The sequence below is a fragment of the Echeneis naucrates genome, chromosome 9 (assembly GCF_900963305.1).
Source record: "Echeneis naucrates chromosome 9, fEcheNa1.1, whole genome shotgun sequence".
NCBI lineage: Eukaryota > Metazoa > Chordata > Actinopteri > Carangiformes > Echeneidae > Echeneis > Echeneis naucrates.
This window is the reverse complement of record NC_042519.1, coordinates 13,219,264-13,240,001: the sequence shown is the minus strand read 5'-3', so window position 1 is coordinate 13,240,001 and position 20,738 is coordinate 13,219,264. Positions and strand designations below refer to the sequence as shown.

Here is a 20,738-nt window from a genome sequence, read left to right as displayed (position 1 = left end):
CAGTTCAGTAGACACCGTGGACTACCCGACACAAGCCAGCACTTTTATAGAGTTAAAGAAATAATTCAAATCAGAAATAGTGAAATCAATGTTGATTCAACTTTCTTAAAACCTTACCTTAGATTGAATAAAACACATTTTAAGCCTCAATCTTCTGAAATAAATAATGAATGACCGTCCTCTCTGAATTTCTTTGTGTGACCTAGACTACCTTGTATAAGACAATGTCATGCTATCAAGAATTTTATATGATCTTATCGCCATCTATGTTCTTATCCAGACAAGAAGACATTTTCCTTTCTTTGAATTGTCTTTTAACGGTGTGCCTTTTTAAGGTTTAATAATCTTATTTTCATATAACTGTTTTTTTTTAATCATCAATTTGTCTGCTCCTAAATTCTGAATAAACCATTTGTAAAATGCCATATTGGATAGATATTCAAGCCAATATCCAGGAAGACAGGAAGACGTGTCACTGAAAAGGTATTTTATTTCCTTAACAGTGAAAAAAAAACAAACAAACAAACGAATACTATTTCACATCTGTTGTTTTGGCGTTAAAACCCTCAAAGATCAGGCACACAACCTCCGACCGTACTAAGGATGCAGTAGCACGCTTGTGTCTACAGAGGGCAGCACTGTGTGCTGTGCCAGCAATTCAACACAAACTTGAAAGTCAATCAATTTGAAAAGATTTATTTGATTCTTGTTTTGTTCAGCTGCGTAATCGATGGAGGGAGTGTATTCTGTGTGAGATTAAGGGAGGCATGCAGTTATTCTAACAGGAATCCAGTCCAAGCTAAAAAAAAAAATAAATAAAGAAAAATAAAATAAAATAAGGAGAGAAAACCCTGATAATCATCAGTGCTGCTTTTCTTCATTTGTTCACTTTGACATTGAATTGTTCTATTTAGGCTTTTTCCTTTGAAACCTTCATAGATCCATTTCTGATCCTTTTTTTCCTTTTTTGTTTCCCTGCCAAACAGAAACACAATTAACAGAGAACTAGGGTTCAAATCTTAATTGAACAAAATGTAATTTATATTTCCTTAAGATAAAGTTTTACTGACAGTAAAATTTGGTGAGGATGATTCTCACCTGATGTTTCGGCTGTTCTGTCTGTAGACCTTTGATTTTTGATCTTTCTTGTTCAAGGGCAGCGTGTAGTAATGTTACCTAAAAAAAAAAACAAATATATATAATAATAATAAAAAGAAATCATTTTTAAATTCGTAGAAATATACAAATATGTGACTTCCTCTCCAATACACACACACACACACACACACACACACTCACTCACAAGCACATACACATAGTGTTCATCTTACTGCTACACACCTGTGAGGACAGTTCCTCTTTTATATGTAGTAGCTCATCTACCTGTAGAAGGATTTCTGCTTTATCTTTCACTGAATGAGACAAATTAGAAGCATCAGACAGATCACATTAGCTTTTTATCGAGAGAGCGAAGGAAAGCAGCTAAAAAGAGTAATTTGACAGATGTTTAACTCACTCTCTCCCTGTTGGAGCATCTTCAGCAATTGGGCATTTCTTGCTTTCACCTCTCTGTATTTCACCTGAACAATTAATAATAAGGAAGTAAAAGGTTTTTAAAGTTTGTAAAATTCCCTAACCCACTTCCTCACATTTTCCCCCATTCTGGAAACCAGTCCCCCCCAAAAAACAAAACATCTCTTACCACCCCCCCTCCCTCCTTAACACTCATAGTCTCACCTGTGAAGTAATATTTCAGGATGGGTGTGTTAAAATATAAATCAGCTGCAGTAGGCTTGTTAGGTAAAGAGCTGCAGGCCACAGCAGCATATTACAATGAACAAAGGAGCATCCATTCCACAATACAATGGATGAAATTCCAATTTACCAGAGAAATTAAAGAATGACTAAATAATTTAATTTGAATGCAGACCTCCCACTGTGAAATTGTCTTCTTTAGTTTATCGATTTCCTGGTCTTTCTTCTCCAGTTCGTATTTTAGTTGCTCTGCGCGGGGGTCCTAACACAAATAATGAGGAGAAAAGAGCAAGTCAGGATAAAGTTGTACTTCAAATGAACCAAGCTAAATAAGGAGAAACACACTCGACTTAGATGATGTTGCATTTCTTCAGCACTGTAAACAGATGGCTCTAAGGAGATAAGGTTGTTCACACGCAGGGAGCTAAATGAGTATTGTGTATGTGTTCTTCTGCGTTTGTGTCTGTTCAATCACCAGTTCGTGCTCTGTGGACGTGTTAACTTCCTGCCCCTGACTGTTAGCGTACTGCTCACGTCTCTTCTCCTGTTGGATTATTCGAGTCACATCATCTTCCAGTTTATTAAAGAAACGCTCCTCCTGCCCAATTCCAAGTGCCAGGTTAGCTGCTCTGGAGTCCTGGAGGGGAATGTGGTCAATGAAATTCATTCTCAATAAAACCTTATAGTATAAAGTGTAAACAGGTAGATGCAATTGTTAGTGTACATTTGTATGATTAATGTACTTGCTGACCTCTTTGTCTTGTTTCTTAGTTGAATGTTCTGCCAAGACATAAAGGACTTTGATGTAATTATTATTTAAAACAATCTTCTCTGAGAAATATACATCCAAAGTAATTTTTTTCTGTGTCTCAGAGACATCAATTATAAATTGTGTTTTAAGCTGCATGCTACGAGACATAAGATCTTGGTTTAGATTTTTTTGAAACTGTTAAGCAGGTTTCTCTCACCTACACTGCCTTCAGCCTGGAAGTCCTGCAATGAAACTGTCTTTTTGTCTTTTGTCTGCTGATTCTTCTTTTTGTCCTTCTTCCCTCCACCTTCTTTTCCTCCCCGTGACTTTGGTGAGGATGTGTTTGTGTTGTTCTGCTGAATTGAAGCAGTTTATAGTTAAAAGTTCAGGATTTACAATAACAACTTCAGACCAAAACCAAAATCAGAAGAAGCTTTTAAAAAAAATGGCACAAAATGTATGTTTATGTTAGAAATTAATTTGGTGATGTATTATTTAAATTATATGCTATTGTGGTTTTGGTTATATTCCAGCACACTGTAAAATCCTTCAAATTAAAGCTTTTTTTTCCCATCACATATTCAGTATCTGTTCTGAACAACCACTAGCACTCCTGTATCTGCTCCAAAGATAATACCCAACAAAATCTTTTAATACACCTATTGAACATTTGAATGTATGGCAGGTCATTAAACACACTTTGAGGTAAAGTGGAGAAAAATGTAAGATGACAGCCTGAGACACTGTTTTGTGTTGTTTTTTCTTACAAAATTTGATTTTGTTGAATTTCAGAGTTCAAATTTATTCGAGTCATGATTAAGCATATTCATGACTGCATGCCATTCCATATTTGCCATAAATTATATGAACAGCACCTGACCCTAAGACTTAAGAAAGACTGATACATTTCTTCATATCTTTTGACAGAACCAAATTTCCCATTATATTGCTTTTCAAAAGGGTTTCACACAAAAATGGGAGTTTGCATCTTAGCAACATACCTGTTTCTGTTGTTCGTACTCCAGTTTACTCAGAATCAAGGCCTTTTCCAGGTCTGCCTCATATAGTTCAGTGGTTATCTAAATGTAGAGCAGTATAACATTTTAATCAGCAAGAGAAAGCACTTGGGAGGTATAGGATGACATTTCTCATGTCAGATGGCACCTGGTTAAAATGCAGTTACATCTGGAAAAGAACATTATATTGAATTTTTTGAATCTGCTAAAATTTCATACCTTGAACAAATATGGCTGAACACTCTTTGCATCTTAACACCCTCAACCAGGTTTTCAGTAAAAAGGTAAAAACAACCAGCCTTCAACTGCTGACATCAGAAAAGCTCTACTTAGGAGCTGGAAATTAAATTGCTTGCAGGGAGATGTTAAAATGCTGCTTTGCTGCTTTGTAACCCTTACAAGCTCACACATTTATTATAGGAGTGGTTCTTTCTATTACCTGCTCATCCCTCTGCTTCCACTGCTGCCACCCCTCTGAAGGTATATTGTGGTCAACTGACCCAGGACTGAGAAGTTCACTGGCTATTCCTGACAGTGACATACAGGGTGGAGGGGCACTGGATTTCTGAGGAATCTTCTTGAAGGCCAGATTACGCAGCTGGTAAAGGGAAAAAAAACAACAAAAGAAACAAACAAACAAACATTGACCTGATATGACCAATACTGCCAAATAACCATGTTCTATTGTGTGCTTTGAAAGATGTTTCATCTGTGTGCTTGAGCAATACCCTTTTTTTTTTTCAAGGCTTTCTGTGTACCGACTCCAAACTTTCCTCCACTGATATATATAATAAAAGTTTTTACTCAAATCATCACTTACTATACGACCGCCCCAACTTTACTTTATCAAGCCATACTAGCAGTATTTGTGTGATTGTATTGTCTCCCAGAAATACACAGTCACATACAAAAATCGTTTTCTTACGTGTCGAAATCAATTTTAAGACTTGTTAATATCTAATGAGGATCATGTAAGTAATAACACTGCTGAAGACCAGCAGATATGCTGACCTACTAGCTATTTTCCTAGATTAGTCCATTAAACAACTTACTGAGTAAAAACTCTATATTATAATGCAATAATAACCGAGCCAATTGAGAAAAAAACTCAACAAAGCATACATAAAACCACTGTGCTTGAAACAGCAACAGGGCCCAGGCATTGATTACATACAGCGTCATAAAGCAGGTGTGTGCTGTATGATGTGATGTTTCTGTCCAGCAGCAGCTCACCTCATTGGCCTCACTCTGCTGCTGCTCCTTCTTCTTCTTTTTCTTGTCCTTCTTCTTGTCGCTGCCCTGACCGGCTTTGCCCCCGGCTGCTCCTGCCTTTCCTTGTCGGGGCTTCCCAGAGGGATCCCGGCCCCCTTTCGTGGTGGTCTTCCCCGGCTCGGAGGTGTCAGAGTCCGAATCCGAATCTATCTGGAGCAGGGCGAAGCGGGAGGCGGTGGTGGGGACTGTGATCATTGCAGACGATGCCATCGCGAAGAGAAACCTACCAGATTGTTAAAGATGAGAGAAATTACAAGAATAATTACATAAAGACACTAGAAGCGTTAGAATAGTTAGCTTCTATTGGCAGACTGCTTTCAAACAAAAACATCTCAATACCTCGACCTACAGCTGTGTTTAGAGCACAATGTCTCATCGCTGGTTTGTTTTATCGACACACACATAGAGCTGATAAGTGTCATCTGTTTTCACGAGTATTCTTACCAACAATCACACACACAGTTAGCATTACATAGCAGCAAGTTAACCTAGCTAACTATAAAAAGCTTAGCCGGTTGTGTTAGCTTAAAAACAAGCATAAAAGTAACAGTGAGTGAGAGTCACACACGAAAATACAGATTTACGTGGTTGTGTTGTTTCATATGCACTGGCTGACTTGTGCTGGAAAGCTGGTCCTCACCAGAAAAGTTGCTGAAGATACTTTCACCTGTTCGTGAGCAAACTGTGGCTGACTGTTGGTTAGCTACCAGCGATTGTCTGAGTACGGCAGCCGGAGGGGTCAAAAACGCTTAAATGGCCGGACTCCGATAGGGCTAGCCAGATTTGATTGACAGTTAAATCTGAACTCGCTCTATATTAATTACTGTTAGTATGTGGCCTGCAGCTTCACACCTTATGTATTAATGTACAATTCAAAGCATGCCGGAATAGTTATTACTACTTCCTTTTTGCTGGTACTTTTGAAGCACAAACAGAATGTATTTACCATGTCAAAATTAAAAACACACATTAAATAGAAAAGCACTTGCCTGTCTGATCTGTTATTATATAACACTGTTGGTGTGTGTATAATGAAGCACAAAATGTGCTGACATGTTCATCACAAGATTAATGTAATGTGATAAAGGATACACAAGTATATAATATTGCTTTTGATGGGTGTATTGTATTGTTTTACAAGTTTGGGCCACTACAAACCACATTGCTGACATCTGAACTATGACAAAAGGCACGTATATACTGTTTTTAGTACACTGACCCCCACAGCTCCATGGCTTCTTCTTTCAATCGGTTTAGGGTGATGGAGTGATGGAGAGTCCATACAATAAAGTTAACACAAGAAGACATGAATATTAATAAGTTTAATGTATTTGATTGTAGAGTCACAAAAATAATTTACACAGTGGTCAACATACAATGTAGCTAACAGTACACAGTGCATACAAACATAGAAAAAAAAATCATTTACAACACATTACTGTAGTAGCGCACTGTACATACTTTCAAATTTAAGTGCTAAACAGTTTTCAAAATTAAAGGTGAAAAACTACTCTACTTAATACCTTTAACTATAATCCGGAGTTGATGAGGGAGTTTTCTCTAACTTTATTTTTTAAACTAATTGTGTGGGAAAAGGAGTGTCCAGGTTAGTGGTGAGTTACTGTATTGTGTCTAGAGAAATGTTACCATAAACGTGCAGTTTTTTTCAACCCCATTCTCATCTGACATGCATTGTGCTGCGAGTTATGAATTTAGTATGCTGATTTGTTATAAAAGAGACTTTTCATTATTATCTGTCAGTGTTTCTGGGCACTTCTATGGAGTCCTCCATTATTGACTCTGTGCTAGTTTCCACAACAGACTGCTGTGCCCCCAGCCTTCCTGTACCAGGACCAGAGACCTGCAGATCAGCTGGACAGATCTGTCTCAGCTCTTTTCGACACAAACGCACTGGTGTCATCTCCAAAAATTCCCCACTGCCACCAGCTGCTTTTTTAATCCCCCCTTGAGACTGCGCTTGTGTGTTTATCTGAGTGTATTCAGGTTTGGTCTTTCTGTCTGATTGGAGGACAGGCAAGGAACAGTGATAGGGGGTTTGGTCTGCATGCTTCCTCATATGAGAATTTAACTCTGTCTTTTGGTCTGTGTGCGCATCATATATTTTAGTGTAAGATGTTGCAATACGTGTGCTTGTTGGAACCTCGTCATCGTGTATCTGGGATTTGCTTGTGTTTGCTTGTATTTCCATGTTGTGTGTTTGTCTGTGCTCCTGTTTGTGTGAGGGATGATTGCCACTGGTGAGGTCTTTAAGTTTCTTCTTGAGCTGCCGACTAGTGCTCTTGTAGAAAAACAGTTCTCTTTCCAGATGCTGCAGTTTGTCCTGAATAGCTTGCTGTGATTCTCCTAATACAACATATATCCACACACACAAATACGCACATAAAAGTACACACAGAATCATAAGTAAATGAAATCATAATATTTCTGTAAAAGTATTATGTAGAATGGTAGGCTAAAAAAATAACTCCTGAAACTTTTTTTATGAAGGCAACTACATTTCCTCACCATGAAGTTTCTGCAGGAGTAACTGGATGTTGTTCTGATGATCTCTGTGCTGCTGGGTTAGCCTACGGTCTGAATCCACTGTCAGGCGCTTCATGGCGGCTTCCATCTCCCTCAAAGCCTGCTCTTGCTCTCCAGCATGAAGCTCCAGCTCTTCACAGTGCAATTGCAAATTGCGCTCCACCTCACGAAGACAAACAACCTGAGAAGATGATAAAGTTGAGAGCAAGACAAGTAATACAGGGGGATACACAGTATAACTACGACGTGTACTAATTTATGTGTGTGTATTTTATCTTACCTTATTAAAATACTTAATGAGGAGCTCCAAAGCTTCAGGAGGTGAGAGCTTCCTCAGTTTCCTGATGACATCACAGAGTTGGGCAGGATCAGTGCGTTGTGATGAATATGAACAGGAGTTAGTGATTTCCAGCTTTCTCTGCTTGTCCTGGATGAATTGGTTTTTAAACTCCAGAGCTGCATCCAGAGCTTCGATAGCTTCATCTAGCTGGAGCAGGGACTGCCACTCCTAAATGAGGACACATACAACAATCGGAGGGCGCAAAACCTGCGAAATCTATAAATCATCTATGGTAATACAGCAGCCTCTCTTACCTCCACACTTAGTACTCTGTTTTCTTTCAGCTGTACATCCAGAGTATCCCACCTTTTTTTAAGCATGTCTCTCTCCTTCTCTAATTCCTCAATAGTAACTCCTCCAGTCTGCCTTACATTACTGCTGCTCTTCAGTTGCTCCTCCACAGATCCCAACTGTGCAGACACACGCAGCAGGTCCTGACTCAAAGCCTGAGAAGATGGTGGTAGAAAACTTTCAGATATAAACATCGACATGCAACAACAGAACCAAAATGATAATAAAAGCATATGTACAGGCTGACCTGACTGGAGTGCAGCATCCTGACTTCCAGATTGTTTTTCTGCTGCTGACAGACCTCCCTGTGCAGGACCACCTCCTCTCTCCTCTTCAGCTCATCCTCCAGCTCTTGCAGCTCAGCTCTTCGTTGTAACACATGATCCTCCTCTTCCTCCAGCCAACTGCTGTCACACAACTACAGTGCAAAAGGGTATGAGAAGGGAGTAAAGTGGGAACATGTAAAGAAGGCAGGGAATAGATCAGAACATCTGCAGTAACAATGGAGGGAACAAAAAAAAAAAAATAGCCATGTCTATATTACGATTCTGTATTTGATAAAAGTTTACCTTTTTCTCTGACTCTTCATGGTCATTGCTTTTGCATACAGCCAAATCTCCTGTTCTTTGTTCCTTTAAAAAACAATAACAGTTTCTGCTTTGTTTTTGCTTACTTAAATAAAAATTAAATGAACTAAAAAAGTGGGTTAAAAAGACAAAATGTAAGCAACGGCATCTCAGCATTCATTGGTAAACTAACCCTGCTTTGGCCACATTCTTTGTCATCATCATCAGTGGTCTGACGTCTTTGCTGCCTGAGGTTGGTCTGAAGCTTCGCTCTCTGCAGTCTCAGCTGCTGAATGCTGCGATATACATCTGCTCGGACCTGCTGGTTCTGCATAGATAGTCTTGCTAATATACCATCTTCTTTTCCGTCTGCATTGTGCCTGCCATGTCTCTCCACTGCCTGGATGTCTTTATCTGTTCCACAGAAAAATACATACTTAAACATGCAAGGAGTACGCAAAATTTAAGCAGCAATACATATAAATACATGGTAAGAAGTTTGAAACTCTTCTGTTAAGATGCAGTAGTGCTGTGCAGTTGTTTGCTTGGTGGTTCAGAAAACTACAAGGATAGGTGGAAAAATAAGGATTTGTTTGGCTGAGGTACATAGTTCAAATCATGTTTAGAAGAGCTCCAGATATTATCCATTCATCCATCCATCGTCTACCACTTTTCCATCACAGGGCTGCTGGAGCCAATCCCAGCCAACGTTCTGGGTGAGGGGCAGGGTACACCCTGGACAGGTCGCCAATCCATCACAGGGCCAACACAGAGACAGACGGAGACAAAGAACCACTCATGCTCCCATTCACACCCATGACCAATTTAGAGTCACCAGTTAACCTAGACATGCATGTCTTTGGATGGTGGGCAATGCAAACTCCACACACAAAGGCTTCAGGCCAGGAACCAAACCTGCGACCTGCTTATTGTGGGGCGACAGCGCTAACCACTACACTACATTACTCAGCTTTTGCCAGAGTCCACCTGTCCATAGACCATCAACTGTGCACCTCTATGATCCAAACACATTGGCGGGAAAATATTTGCAGATTTTCCTAATGTTTCTCCAGTGTTAATCAGCTGGTGAACACATTACATTATAATTTACATTTCCACCAGTCAAAACTTCCATATGTGGCGGCTTCCACAAAAAAGTATATAACTTGCAGACTTATTCAGGGATTTCAAACATTAACAATGTAAAACTTTGTCTTTCTTTTTGTTGCTGTTGTCATCCATGAACAGTAACAATCAAACTCATCCAGCAAAAGCTTCTTTGAGTTGTACAACACAAAACCTCTCACACATGCTCTGATACACAAACAAATCTGTCAAAATCTGCCAGACTTCTTTTCCTCTTGACTCAGTTTCTTGCTAAATAAAACTCAACAGACGAAGGAATACAGGCACACACAGTGTGTGATTATATACACACAACTTTTGTTGAGTTCTTTGATGAGTTCCTCTTCCATGAATATGTTCACTGTCAGGTCATGGATCCTTCTCTGGGTAGCACTGACTCGGGCATTCCTCATATGGCTTTGTTTAGCATCTTTTTCCTTGCTCCCTGGAAAAAACATAGTATCTGACAATATGAAAGAGCGAAAAACATTTTGAATTCAAAATAACCAGAGACAGGAATATAAAAGGTAAAGCACCTGAGGCTTGCTGCGACTTCTGTACTAAAGGATTCCCGTTAGATGTTTGATCTAATCCAGTTTTGTTCTCTTTCAGAGGAGATTTTTTCTGATGGCTGGTCCAAGTTTGGTTTAAAGAATGCCTGGAATAATACCATAATATCTGATTAGGCAGATGACACCATATTGACTCAGTGTTGTGAAAAGCACGCTTTATGATGGAAAGATAATTCTCGTGTAAAGGACTTTTTGTAATTCTGTAGGAGGTGGTACATCTGCAGTACACCTGAAAACATGTTTGTTGGAAAAAGGTTGGTCTTTAGTCAATTATCATTTACTTAATAGTAAACTATGTCAGATCTTGTCATTCTTCTTTAAAAGAGGTGATTAACACAATGCATCCCAGTGTGATATTTCCTTTATGTCCGAGATTTTCACAGCATGAACAGTTTTTCATTTAAAGTTAAAGGAAGCAAATAAAACCATTATCATTATTAAAAGAACTACCAAAATTAAGATACCATCTAGATGTTGAAACATTTATTAAAAATGTGAATAGAAAGTCAGAACATTCAGGGTTTCTGTGACTTTAGTAGATTAGTAAATTGTAGTATCTTTGGACTGAATCTCACCTAAATGTCATTTTACTCGTAGCATCATCCTCCTCCTGCTCTTGGCGCCCGTCTTTGCTATCTGGCCATTGTTTTTTGAATGGACAGTATACTTCATCCTTTTCCTCAAGTTTAGCAAGAAGAAGATGACCTCGCATCTTAAAGGCTGCCATCACCCTCTCCAATGAATAGGCTGGTGGACTGGAGTGAATCTACATGTGCATATGAGCAATATGCAAAGACAAGTGAGTACAGTACAACAGCAAACTTAAATCAATTACCCTCACAACAATAACTGCAGGTACCTACCTTCCTGGGTAGCCAATGTCCACAGCTGTTTCTGATCAGAGGGACACTATGGGGCCTCTTGCCTGAGCTTCCAGAAGTCACTGCTCCCAATGCTTCCCCTGGGGATGCACTCCGAAAGCTCATGAGGCCACTGCGAAGATGATCAATCTGAATTTGCTGGTCCACAAGTTGTTCAGTCTGAAATCATTCACAATTAACACAATTAAAAATGAAAACAGAGGAGTTATGATTAAAGTCTAGGACTCAGTTTTATTTGCAGATGACATATAATGCAGAATGTTGCGACCTCTTCTAGTGTATTACACAGCTGATTTCAAGACTGTTTAACTCCTCACCTGTATGCGATTATGTTCCTTTTCCTCCTCTAAAGCTTGGAGCTGGGTTTTACGCTCTTCAAGAAGTTTCTCAACATCTTTCTGTACCTGCCTGAGTTCTGCATCTTTCTCCTCCAAGAGGTTCTCCATGCTGTTGCGAGCTTTCTGAGGGTAAGAATATGTAAGTGATAAATATCAGCTCTCGGTTTTGCTGTGCCTTTTTACTTACCTTGGTTGATGGATATTTTAGAATTTATTTAGTAACCCATCCATTCATTTTTTTAAAAGTCATGGTACCCTTTTTGTCTGTGTCTTACTGATTAAGCTCATTTGGTGCATTTGGTGCTCTCAGTGAACAACCGATACAATGGTGGAAATTTTGACTTGTAATGATGAAAAAGCCCAGCTACATTAAAAATGTCACAGCTCCATTAGGTGTGCCAGAAAGCTGTGACTGGGAACCCATTTTAAAAAGCACGAGAAAGGTAACAAAAGGGCGATGAAATGTGATTCATTCGTATCCTTCACGCTGTCTCTTTTAATGTATACATTTAAAAACAATAATAATAATAATAAAAAAAACTTTAGCAGAATTAGGTATATGAGTGAAACATTTAAATAAAAACAAAGTGCATTTAGTCAATTTTTTCATTTGGTGCATATCAATTGCATGTACAATTGAAATAGTCCTTATTGTTATGAATTGTGGACCAGTGTTAAGTGGCCATCTGATGCTTTCTTTTTCATCATTACCTGGCATTTCTTGAGCTCCTCTCTGAGCTGTAATAATGTTAGATGATCAGGCTGGTCTCCACCTTCTTCTGAACAGTCTTTATCAATTTGATGCGTGTTATTGAGAGATGTCAGTTTCTTTTGCCAGTCATGCAGTTGCTGCCTAAAATTCTGATCTGGAGAGAAGCCAGAAATATCTGTAAGCAGAGCTGCAGCTTCCTGTGCCAGGAGGCAGTACTGCGATGATTGGTTTAACCTCTGATCTGGCTCAGATGACTCAGATATCCTCATCAGACTGGACTGTTTGAAGCTCTCCCCTTCTCCAGCTTTTCCACTTGTCCTCTGCCTTTGCATCTCCATCTCTCTCTCCTTCTCTTTCAGTAGCTCTCTCAGTGTCTTTACTTCATACTCAAGCTCCCCTAGTCGCGCCTCAGCAGGGTTCCAGGCTGTAGGACATGATTTAAACTCTTCGTGAGTGGGTATTGCTCTGGGACAATTGCGAATGTGACGGACCTTGGATGCAAACTGCAGTACACTCAGAGTCTCAGCTACACTGTGGTGAGAGGGGCTCACACAAGCCACCATCAGTGTATGAGCAGTGCCACCCAATGAGTCACGGAGAAGACGGGTGATTTTGGCAGCACGGTACGGTATGTGCGCACTGTTGCATGTATTACCCCGGTGAGTTCGAGCAGGGTCAGTCAGGGCACGGATAACATTGCCAAGTGCAAGAAGGCCTGTGTTAATTTGAACAGACTCTTTGAGCCGTGTACCAGTGTTGCCAGTTTTTCCAGCACGCTCAGAGCCAGCCAGGTCAACTAAACAGAGTTTGGAGGAGCTGAGAGACTTTGAGGAGTTATTGTGGCAACATCGAATGAGCTGAAGAGTGAGGATAGCATGAGACCGACTGGAGTGCTCATTCATCCCTGTGCTGCCAGTGTGGCGCAGAGCATTGCCCATCTCTACGATGCTGAGAAGCTCCTCTGTGGAGGAGACGGTTATCTCTTTGGCTCCCACCACCACTGAAAAGACACAGCTGAAATATTATGCATGTAGTAAACTCAAAATAATAATAATAATAATAATAATAATAATAATGAGTACCAGAAACCTGTGATTTTCACTAATTACATATGTCTTTTGCAGCTTTACCCAAGCCACTAGTCCTTAAATAAAAATAAACGGCCAAAAGGTGGATATACGGATCAATTTACACCACACGCACACAGTTATATATATATATATATATATATATATACACGTTGAGAAATTGCAAATGAGTTTTTCATTACCTGTGTTTCCCTTCTCATCCTCCCTAATATGAAGCTCTTTCTTTACAGTGTGGAGCTCCAGCAGGTCTCGCAGCTCCTCCATGTACAACTCCATATATGAGACCCGCACTGTGGCTTCCACATCATCACAGCTCTTGGTCTTCTCCCCCAAAAACTGAAACACATCCTGGGCCACGCGGTCAATAATTCCGCCCTCGTCATCTATGAAAAGTTTTGGAAGAAAGAAACATCCAGTAATAAGGAACCTGTTACCAAGTCTGGAGAGTAATATTAAAAGGCCCTTTGGGATTAGTCTCTGCTATAGGAACTCATTTGTCAGAAAAACTTTTTCTGCAAAGTTCGACAAGTAAAATTTTACAAGCACTTGAAATGTAATATAATTTCTATCATACCATCCAAAATATAAATAAAAACCTGAAGCTAAAAATGACTTATTTCATCCATTCATTCATCTTCAATCGCATATCCGTTTCCAGGTAACGGGAGGGTCACCATTCCATCATCAGGGCCAACACACGGAGACAGACAGAGACAAACACCCACTCACACTCAGACCTACAGACAATTTCACCAATGTCACCAATCAACCCAAACATGCCTTTGGATGTTGAGGAAACCAGTATAAACCCACACAGACAAAGGGAGAAAGACAGCCCCAGGCCAACCAGAGACCTTTTCACTGTGCTGCCCAAATTACTTACTTACATTTAGTCATTTATATTTTTTCAAAACTTTTTTCCCACTGTAGCATTAATCCAGGGCTGTAACTAATAATCACAATCGACTAAACGATCTTATCTTTTAAACTGCTGAATTGGCCCTCACAACGTCACAGAGTCAAATGTCAAATGGGTCATTTTATCCAATCAACCAAATAACTAATTTCAAGTCAGAGATCTGGACCGATCTGGAACAAATAACCAACCAAGGTTTTGAAGGAATACCTTCCTCCTGCCGGACACATCTTACCTCGGCTCCCCCCTCCTCCTCCTCCCAGAGTGTAAGTCTTCCCGGAGCCGGTCTGTCCGTAGCAGAACACGGTGGCATTGTGGCCGTCCAGCAGGGACCGGACCAGCGGCTGGACGCAGGACTCGTACACCTCGTCCTGGTTGGCAGTCGGCCCAAACGCGTGGTCGAAGGAGTAGAGTCGGTCCGAGCCGAGCATCACGTGTCCGGAGCCGAACTCGGACCCGGTGCCGGTGCCGGTGTCGGGCACCGTGCGCACACACACTTGGTGGTTGTGGAGGACCTCCCTGGGCAGCAGGGGACGGACACGGACCGCCACCCGGACACACAACTCGCTCATGGCGGTCAGCGTCTGCAGCGAAGAGTCACATTTCTCTTGCTAACCTGTGGAAGTAAACGAGTCAGTTGTGCATTTAATACAAACTGCCTGCAGTCGTAACTTGTTGTGTTGTTGTTGTTATTGTTGGAACTTCGTCGACGGCCGGTTTGTTGTCACTCGTCGGTTGCCCTGGAAACCACCGCCACCACTTGCCGCCGCAGTCAACGAGATGCGTTCAAGAGACTCTATGAAAGGCGGACCGAGGCGATCCCTGAAGGCAACAGCGCCATCTTCTGAGTAAGCCCACAGTCATTACAAAAACAGGGTTCAAAGTGTAGATGACAAGAGATCATTAAAAAACAAAACAACAACAACAACAAAAAAAAACCTACCTCCATTTTTGACAGAAATTTTGGGATAAATGTATGTGTGTTTCTAATCTGTCTTAAAAGGCAGTCAAATGTAGATGTAAACAACCTTCCTGCTCCCATATTTGAAGGATGTATACATAAATTTGATCTTTGGCCATCCAAGTCAAGTTAAATAACTGAAAAAAACTCCACAGTTACAATCTTCCCAGCCTTTTAGAAACCTGTAGGTTTGGAAAGTTGGGTTTTTTTGTTTGTTTTATCAAAAGAAGGCCTGTAGATTTTTGTCTCTGAGAATTGAGAATATCACAATGTGCTGAGGTAATTTGTGTAGTAGTAGTTAAGTTATAGATGAAACATCATCATTTTAATACATTTAAGCTTTCCACATCCTGTTAATCTATTGTAACACTACTGTAAAAGAACATACAATAACTAATTGAAATATTTTATTTCAGTTCAAATTACTTTGGAAAACAGTAAACTATGTTCACGTTTGATCACTTTCTCTCCTTTACAGTAGGAGGTACATTTGAAAAATGTTCCATCTGTCACCAGCTAATATCTTAATCTACTGTAAATGGATAGCAATGCTACTACCCACATAGATGAAGCTACATTAAAGCTTCACACTCTCTTTCCATTAGAGTTAACACAAAAAGCCTACTTTTACACATATCTGGCACAGGGACAAGCTGGGCTTCATCCCAGGGAAAGGCACTGGTGCCCGTGCTCCATACTGAGAAATGCTGCCTACAGTATATTATGCTCACAGTACACTCGTCAATAGTAGATACAGCGTGTCTGGTGAATGGGAATGTGGGCCATCTCTTTATGATGCTGCTTGGCGTAGGGCCACAGGTAGAAATCAATGATTACAGAAGTGATGTGGCACGTCTGTCCGTCTCTCTCCTGCACCAGCTTTGACAGTCGGTCTTTGATCAGCTCCACTGACCAAATAGAACAACCTCTTATCTCAACCTCTCTCCTGTCCCCTGAACACAGCAGCTCTCCTGAAAGAGAAGTGAGGCAATCATATGACACATAGTGATTATATGATACTATTTTTAAAGTATGTGTTCTCTCCTGTCTCACTTTTCTTCAGCATCTGCATCAATGTGTCAGAATATCTTAGCGCTCCAAGATAGACAAGAGCCTGTGGAACTCTGTAGTCTGCAAACATGGTTAACCAGTCCATGTTTCTGATGTCTCCCTCTCCTCTGGCCTCCATGATACCCCAGACATCCGCCACCAGGATCTGCGCACGCTTGTAGAATGAAATTTTCTTCCCCTGAAAGTAATGGCACAATATACACTGAAGGTCGTGTTTTGTTTGTAGTATGATGGCTACATTACGTGTGAAGTGTCATTTTCCCCTTCACTAAATTGATAATATGAAAAAAGCAGTAGAAATATTGCCACACTGACTATGGCCAGGAGATGGAACTATAACATCACAACTTAATTTCTCCAATCACAGATCATTATCTCTGATCACGTCCACTTCTGATGTTTTTCCAATATGTTTTCTACATGTGTTTTTTTTTTTATTGTGACATATATTGAAAGCATCTCCACAATTACACAGTTATTAAATAGAAAACTGACATAAAAAATTAATTTCCACTGTAGAAAAAAGTAAGCTATCTGAGATGAATGTGTCCAGCATCAGACAGCAAGAATTTTCTCTGCCAAAAATTTTTGTATGTTTTTCGACCATGAGTTGTTCCACAAGTCCGGAAAAGAACCACTAAAACTCAAACCTCATACACAGCTTCATCCCTGTAAGATGGGATCTTTTCTACGATGAGCTCCACCATCTTCCGGGCATCATTCCCAGCTCTGTCAATAAAACTGCGGAAGTTTCCGCCGTGTTCCAGCAACACGCCACCGGCCTCAGTCAGCACCTTGTGAGACAGATTCAACTCAGAATAATGAACGATGAAGAGTAAGAAGTAAATACATTATACATTCTTTCAAGTTTCACTTAGCATATCGATAATTTTTTAAAGTATACAATGATGTAACAGTGCATTATTTTGAATTGACTGCATTAATTTAATGTGGTATCTACAGTATGTTCCATCATTGATGATAGAACAGATAATACATCCTAATTTTCACTCATCTATTTGACCCTAAGTTGAACAAAAACTACTGAGAAGGGAGTCTCAACGGACTGTTCCAAAAATGCATTCAGCAGAGATTTGCTCACTTTTAAAGAGGGTAAAAATACACAGGGCAACTTCAGACATCCTTTACATCACATTTAGAGAAAAAAACTACAGTGACCTGTGGATTAAATGTACGATTACTTCTCTAGTATCATGGCTAATGGACAGAACCTTGTGGCGCTCCTGAAGCATTGGCATGGGTGTTTCATTGTCTGATCGGAGGACATGTCCCAGCTCCTCCACACTCATCTGAGAGAAGTACTTTGGATCGGTGATGGGTATACCTATAGAGTGGGACAAAGAGACACAGTGGGCTTTGGGAAGAAACTGCTGCAGAGAAAGAAAAAGACTAAAGACGAGAATTTCACTACTCATACTACTAGCTATTTCTTGAAACAGGCTGAACTCATCCTGCCATCCCTGGAGATTCACAGACTGGAGAAAAGCCACCTGTGATTTTTTTTGACAGACTCTCTTGTAATTATAAAGGCCACAGCGACCACACATTGAGAACACTATTCCGTATGAGACATAATTGATTCATATCCGGAGTCATTCACACTAATTATAAATTATACACAGGCACATGCAGAGCTACAACCAATTTCCCAGCAGTCCAAGTTTGAATAAAGGGCATATACGCAAAGCAGTCTGAAACAAAAACACACAGAATGATAAAATCAAAAGACACTTAAAAAATGGCTTGAATATCCTTTTTTTGTGGCTAGACTTCCAACTACAAACTACTCAATGAAAAAGGGTTATTTGTCATCGATCACTTTTAGAACATTATGCTTAACAAATATAGCTAAACAAAACAATTTACACACACACACACACACACACATATATATATATATCAACTTTACATTTGGGAAAGCAGATCAGATTTGAAACTACTAAGTTGACATATGACATGTTCAAAGCAGTACATGTTATTTTTTTTTTTTTTTTGAGGGGGGGGGGGGGCTTGTAAAATACACTGTCCTCCCACTCTGTCTCCTGATATCATAGGAACAGTTGTTGGCCGAGACCTTGTTCCACTTTTTGTTCAAAACTGGTGAGAAACATTTCTATGATTATTTTAGTCAAAATTTCCTATACGTGATCTTATTCTTGATTTTAGGTTTTGTTTTTTCTTTTGTAAAAATGCAGTGTCACCTTATAAAAAGGGAGCATTGTTACAACTGTAATCAGAAAGATTGACTCATTATTTATTTAGTGATATATTGTAGACTCTCTCACCTTCTTCGATGGCCCTCGTGATGGCAGCACATAGTGTCATGTAGCCTGTGTATGTTGTTCCTTTATAGGTCACCTCACACTGTTGGATTTCATTCTCAGGCCAAAAGGAGAAGTTCATGGTGTCTACCACAAACACCCAATTCAAGGCCTGCATTATTGAAAGACACACATTATTGACAAAAAGTGAAGAAAATCTTAAAATATGAGACCTGATGAAATACTTGACTCTTGTAAGAAAAATCTAATTGCACGTATAGAGCGCACTGTTATTTGTTCTTTAGTTGCTGTTGTTTAAAGACAGTCAACGTTGTGCTGAAGGATGTCATTATGTTGAACACTGTGATGCATTTTGATTATGCAAATCAAAGACTGAAATCTTTGTCACCATCATTGTGCTTTTCATCAGTTTTTTTACTGAACAGGATTTCCAAGAAGTGGCCTCTAATTAGTACAAAAAAACAAAAAACAAGAAAACAACAACAACAAAAAACATATGATAAAAACAGCTATTTTACTTTAGGCTGTAACTTACGACTTTCTTCATGATCAATGTGCTGATTAACCCAAAGATACTTTGATTTCTTTTTATAATAGTAAAAAAACATGGAAAAAAGCAAAGACTTATATTACATTACATTACACTTAAATGATACTGAATACAAGTGAAATACAGCTACTATCTCTTATTTTAACCAATCAAACTTCATACAAACTCTCACAACACTCTCACACTCTCTTGTTCTTTGCTTATGTAGAGCATGAAGAACTACTGAGACTGTGTGTGGGTAGCCCTAGCTGTTGACAAACTCCCCTGGTCAGATGTGGGTGCTGGGGCCAGTGGATTTGCATCCTTCCAGCCACCGGCAGTCAGACTGTCACTGTGGCGGAGAGTGTAGAGCATCTCTGCCACCTTCTCTACTCCGTCCTCCTCCACAAACACATCCCGACTATGTTCTGCTATAAACCTGCCAGACTCACGAGGAAGCAGAGGTGTTTCCATAGTGGACACTGTACAGAGCAGAGACATAGCTGGAGGAGAGCATATAGGAAAGCAAACATGCAAATATGAATACACTGTTGTCCAGTGCCCAGATGAGACTGGGGAAGTAACTAAGAAAACAAACACCTCTTACAAATACATTAACGCTTTCAAAATAAGCCTAGGGTTGAATATTTCTCGTCAGAGACTTACAGGATTCTGTCAGCATCAAGGGGATTTCAGTGTCACTGCAGTTTTCATAGTGAAACAGCAATTTCACACATTCACCTCTAAGGAGGTGCCAGTTTAAAGATAATCTCTCTTCTTAATTAAATAATTCATAATGACAACCTAATGAAGATGGTGTTGAGAGAAATAACAAACAAGAAACGCTCTCTTTAGAAAGAAAACATTGCATGGAATTTACAAAGTAACTCTGGGATGTAACCAGTATCAATTTCCAGTAGTGAAAGCTCATATTTGAATCAATTGCTTTCTACTTTTACTCCACTGTGTTTTTCACATTTTAATGCACAACTTTTCCTTAATGTGTTCCTTTTAGCGTGAACCTGAGTCCTGTGTGTCTGTGGTAATTGTCCAGTGGTTGTGCAGATGCTGCCCTTTCTTTTCATCAAATTGATAATGGAACACAGTGACGCACAAACAGGGTGGATTACTGAATGAATTTAGTTTTCTCGGCTCTCTCTGGGTTGAGTCACATGGTTGATTGTCCTCCGTTTTGTCCACGACTGAGTCTACAGCTCGGTGACATCACGTCATTACGTTTCATTGATAAACTAGAGGACCAAAGTCCAAAAAAGCTGAAAGTCACTAACACTGGCTGATGTGCGTCACCGCCGCGGATCAACAACGCACTGTGTAGCGATCGTGTTCAGCTACTTTTTACTTTATTCATGTACTAAACGTCTCCTTCACTCACCGACCTCCAGGTTTGTACAGGAAGGCGGCACAAACTCTTGCAGCCGCGTTTGCCCGAGCTGTGCTGTGGGTTTCGACCAATCAGAGTCTCCGTTACAGTGTCGTCACAGATAGCTCGACCAATCACAACAAGGCCGGAAGGGAACCAGGAGAAACTGTACCCGTCTAAGATCAGATCGATCCTTCTTCTTCTTCTTCTTTCAGGGAGCTAGATAGCGTCATACATCGGAGGTGTGGAGCCAGGAAAACTGCAGATTAAACCTCTGTGGCGGACACACACACTCCCACAGACCAGAAAAACAGGTCCAAACTCCG

At 40.1% G+C, this 20,738-nt stretch overlaps 3 protein-coding genes across 6 annotated transcripts; all 3 read right to left on the bottom strand.

Annotated features, from left to right (window-relative positions):
* Positions 1-494: 494 nt before the first annotated feature.
* Positions 495-5,507, bottom strand: gkap1 (G kinase anchoring protein 1). 3 transcript variants are annotated; one of them, XM_029510980.1, is made up of 12 exons: positions 5,435-5,507; positions 4,756-5,017; positions 3,962-4,120; positions 3,508-3,585; positions 2,724-2,862; positions 2,507-2,535; positions 2,231-2,392; positions 1,931-2,017; positions 1,517-1,580; positions 1,342-1,412; positions 1,099-1,176; positions 495-975 (listed from the first exon to the last, which is right to left on the bottom strand). In XM_029510980.1, the coding sequence occupies exons 2-12, from the start codon at positions 5,002-5,004 to the stop codon at positions 934-936; spliced, it is 1,158 nt and encodes a 385-aa protein (XP_029366840.1). In that variant the 5' UTR covers positions 5,005-5,017; positions 5,435-5,507; the 3' UTR covers positions 495-933. The 3 variants fall into 3 exon arrangements, with proteins under 3 accessions (XP_029366840.1, XP_029366842.1, XP_029366841.1); XM_029510982.1 differs by having other exon boundaries at positions 2,724-2,859; XM_029510981.1 differs by having other exon boundaries at positions 5,379-5,506.
* A 773-nt stretch (positions 5,508-6,280) lies between these two features.
* LOC115049065 (kinesin-like protein KIF27) lies at positions 6,281-14,877 on the bottom strand. The gene is made up of 16 exons (XM_029511021.1): positions 14,403-14,877; positions 13,973-13,975; positions 13,434-13,634; positions 12,163-13,163; positions 11,431-11,574; positions 11,096-11,272; positions 10,808-10,998; positions 10,197-10,318; positions 9,974-10,105; positions 8,729-8,949; positions 8,539-8,601; positions 8,217-8,387; positions 7,933-8,124; positions 7,619-7,846; positions 7,321-7,519; positions 6,281-7,158 (listed from the first exon to the last, which is right to left on the bottom strand). The coding sequence occupies exons 1-16, from the start codon at positions 14,737-14,739 to the stop codon at positions 6,545-6,547; spliced, it is 3,996 nt and encodes a 1,331-aa protein (XP_029366881.1). The 5' UTR covers positions 14,740-14,877; the 3' UTR covers positions 6,281-6,544.
* Positions 14,878-15,549: 672 nt separating this feature from the next.
* qng1 (Q-nucleotide N-glycosylase 1) lies at positions 15,550-20,453 on the bottom strand. Of its 2 annotated transcripts, XM_029511353.1 has the most exons (7): positions 20,425-20,453; positions 19,317-19,513; positions 18,506-18,653; positions 17,432-17,544; positions 16,850-16,993; positions 16,182-16,377; positions 15,550-16,099 (listed from the first exon to the last, which is right to left on the bottom strand). In XM_029511353.1, the coding sequence occupies exons 2-7, from the start codon at positions 19,503-19,505 to the stop codon at positions 15,870-15,872; spliced, it is 1,020 nt and encodes a 339-aa protein (XP_029367213.1). In that variant the 5' UTR covers positions 19,506-19,513; positions 20,425-20,453; the 3' UTR covers positions 15,550-15,869. The 2 variants fall into 2 exon arrangements, with proteins under 2 accessions (XP_029367213.1, XP_029367214.1); XM_029511354.1 differs by lacking the exon at positions 19,317-19,513.
* Between the last annotated feature and the right edge of the window lie 285 nt (positions 20,454-20,738).

What these genes read in the sequence shown, in the direction of transcription:
- LOC115049065 (XM_029511021.1), bottom strand. Translation starts at nt 14,739, where the DNA reads ATGAGCGAGTTGTGTGTCCGGGTGGCGGTCCGTGTCCGTCCCCTGCTG. An exon ending in AGGAGCTCAAGAAATGCCAG is followed by an intron (nt 11,575 to 12,162) that starts GTAATGATGAAA and finishes TCTTACCCTCAG; the next exon opens with AAAGCTCGCAACAGCATGGA. An exon ending in GACATTGGCTACCCAGGAAG is followed by an intron (nt 10,999 to 11,095) that starts GTAGGTACCTGC and finishes ATGCACATGTAG; the next exon opens with ATTCACTCCAGTCCACCAGC.
- qng1 (XM_029511353.1), bottom strand. Translation starts at nt 19,505, where the DNA reads ATGGAAACACCTCTGCTTCCTCGTGAGTCTGGCAGGTTTATAGCAGAA. An exon ending in TGCTTCAGGAGCGCCACAAG is followed by an intron (nt 16,994 to 17,431) that starts GTTCTGTCCATT and finishes CTGTCTCACAAG; the next exon opens with GTGCTGACTGAGGCCGGTGG. An exon ending in GGGATGAAGCTGTGTATGAG is followed by an intron (nt 16,378 to 16,849) that starts GTTTGAGTTTTA and finishes CATTACTTTCAG; the next exon opens with GGGAAGAAAATTTCATTCTA.
- gkap1 (XM_029510980.1), bottom strand. Translation starts at nt 5,004, where the DNA reads ATGGCATCGTCTGCAATGATCACAGTCCCCACCACCGCCTCCCGCTTC. An exon ending in AGCAGAGTGAGGCCAATGAG is followed by an intron (nt 4,121 to 4,755) that starts GTGAGCTGCTGC and finishes TCCCTTTACCAG; the next exon opens with CTGCGTAATCTGGCCTTCAA. An exon ending in CCAGGCTGAAGGCAGTGTAG is followed by an intron (nt 2,536 to 2,723) that starts GTGAGAGAAACC and finishes ATGTCTTGGCAG; the next exon opens with AACATTCAACTAAGAAACAA.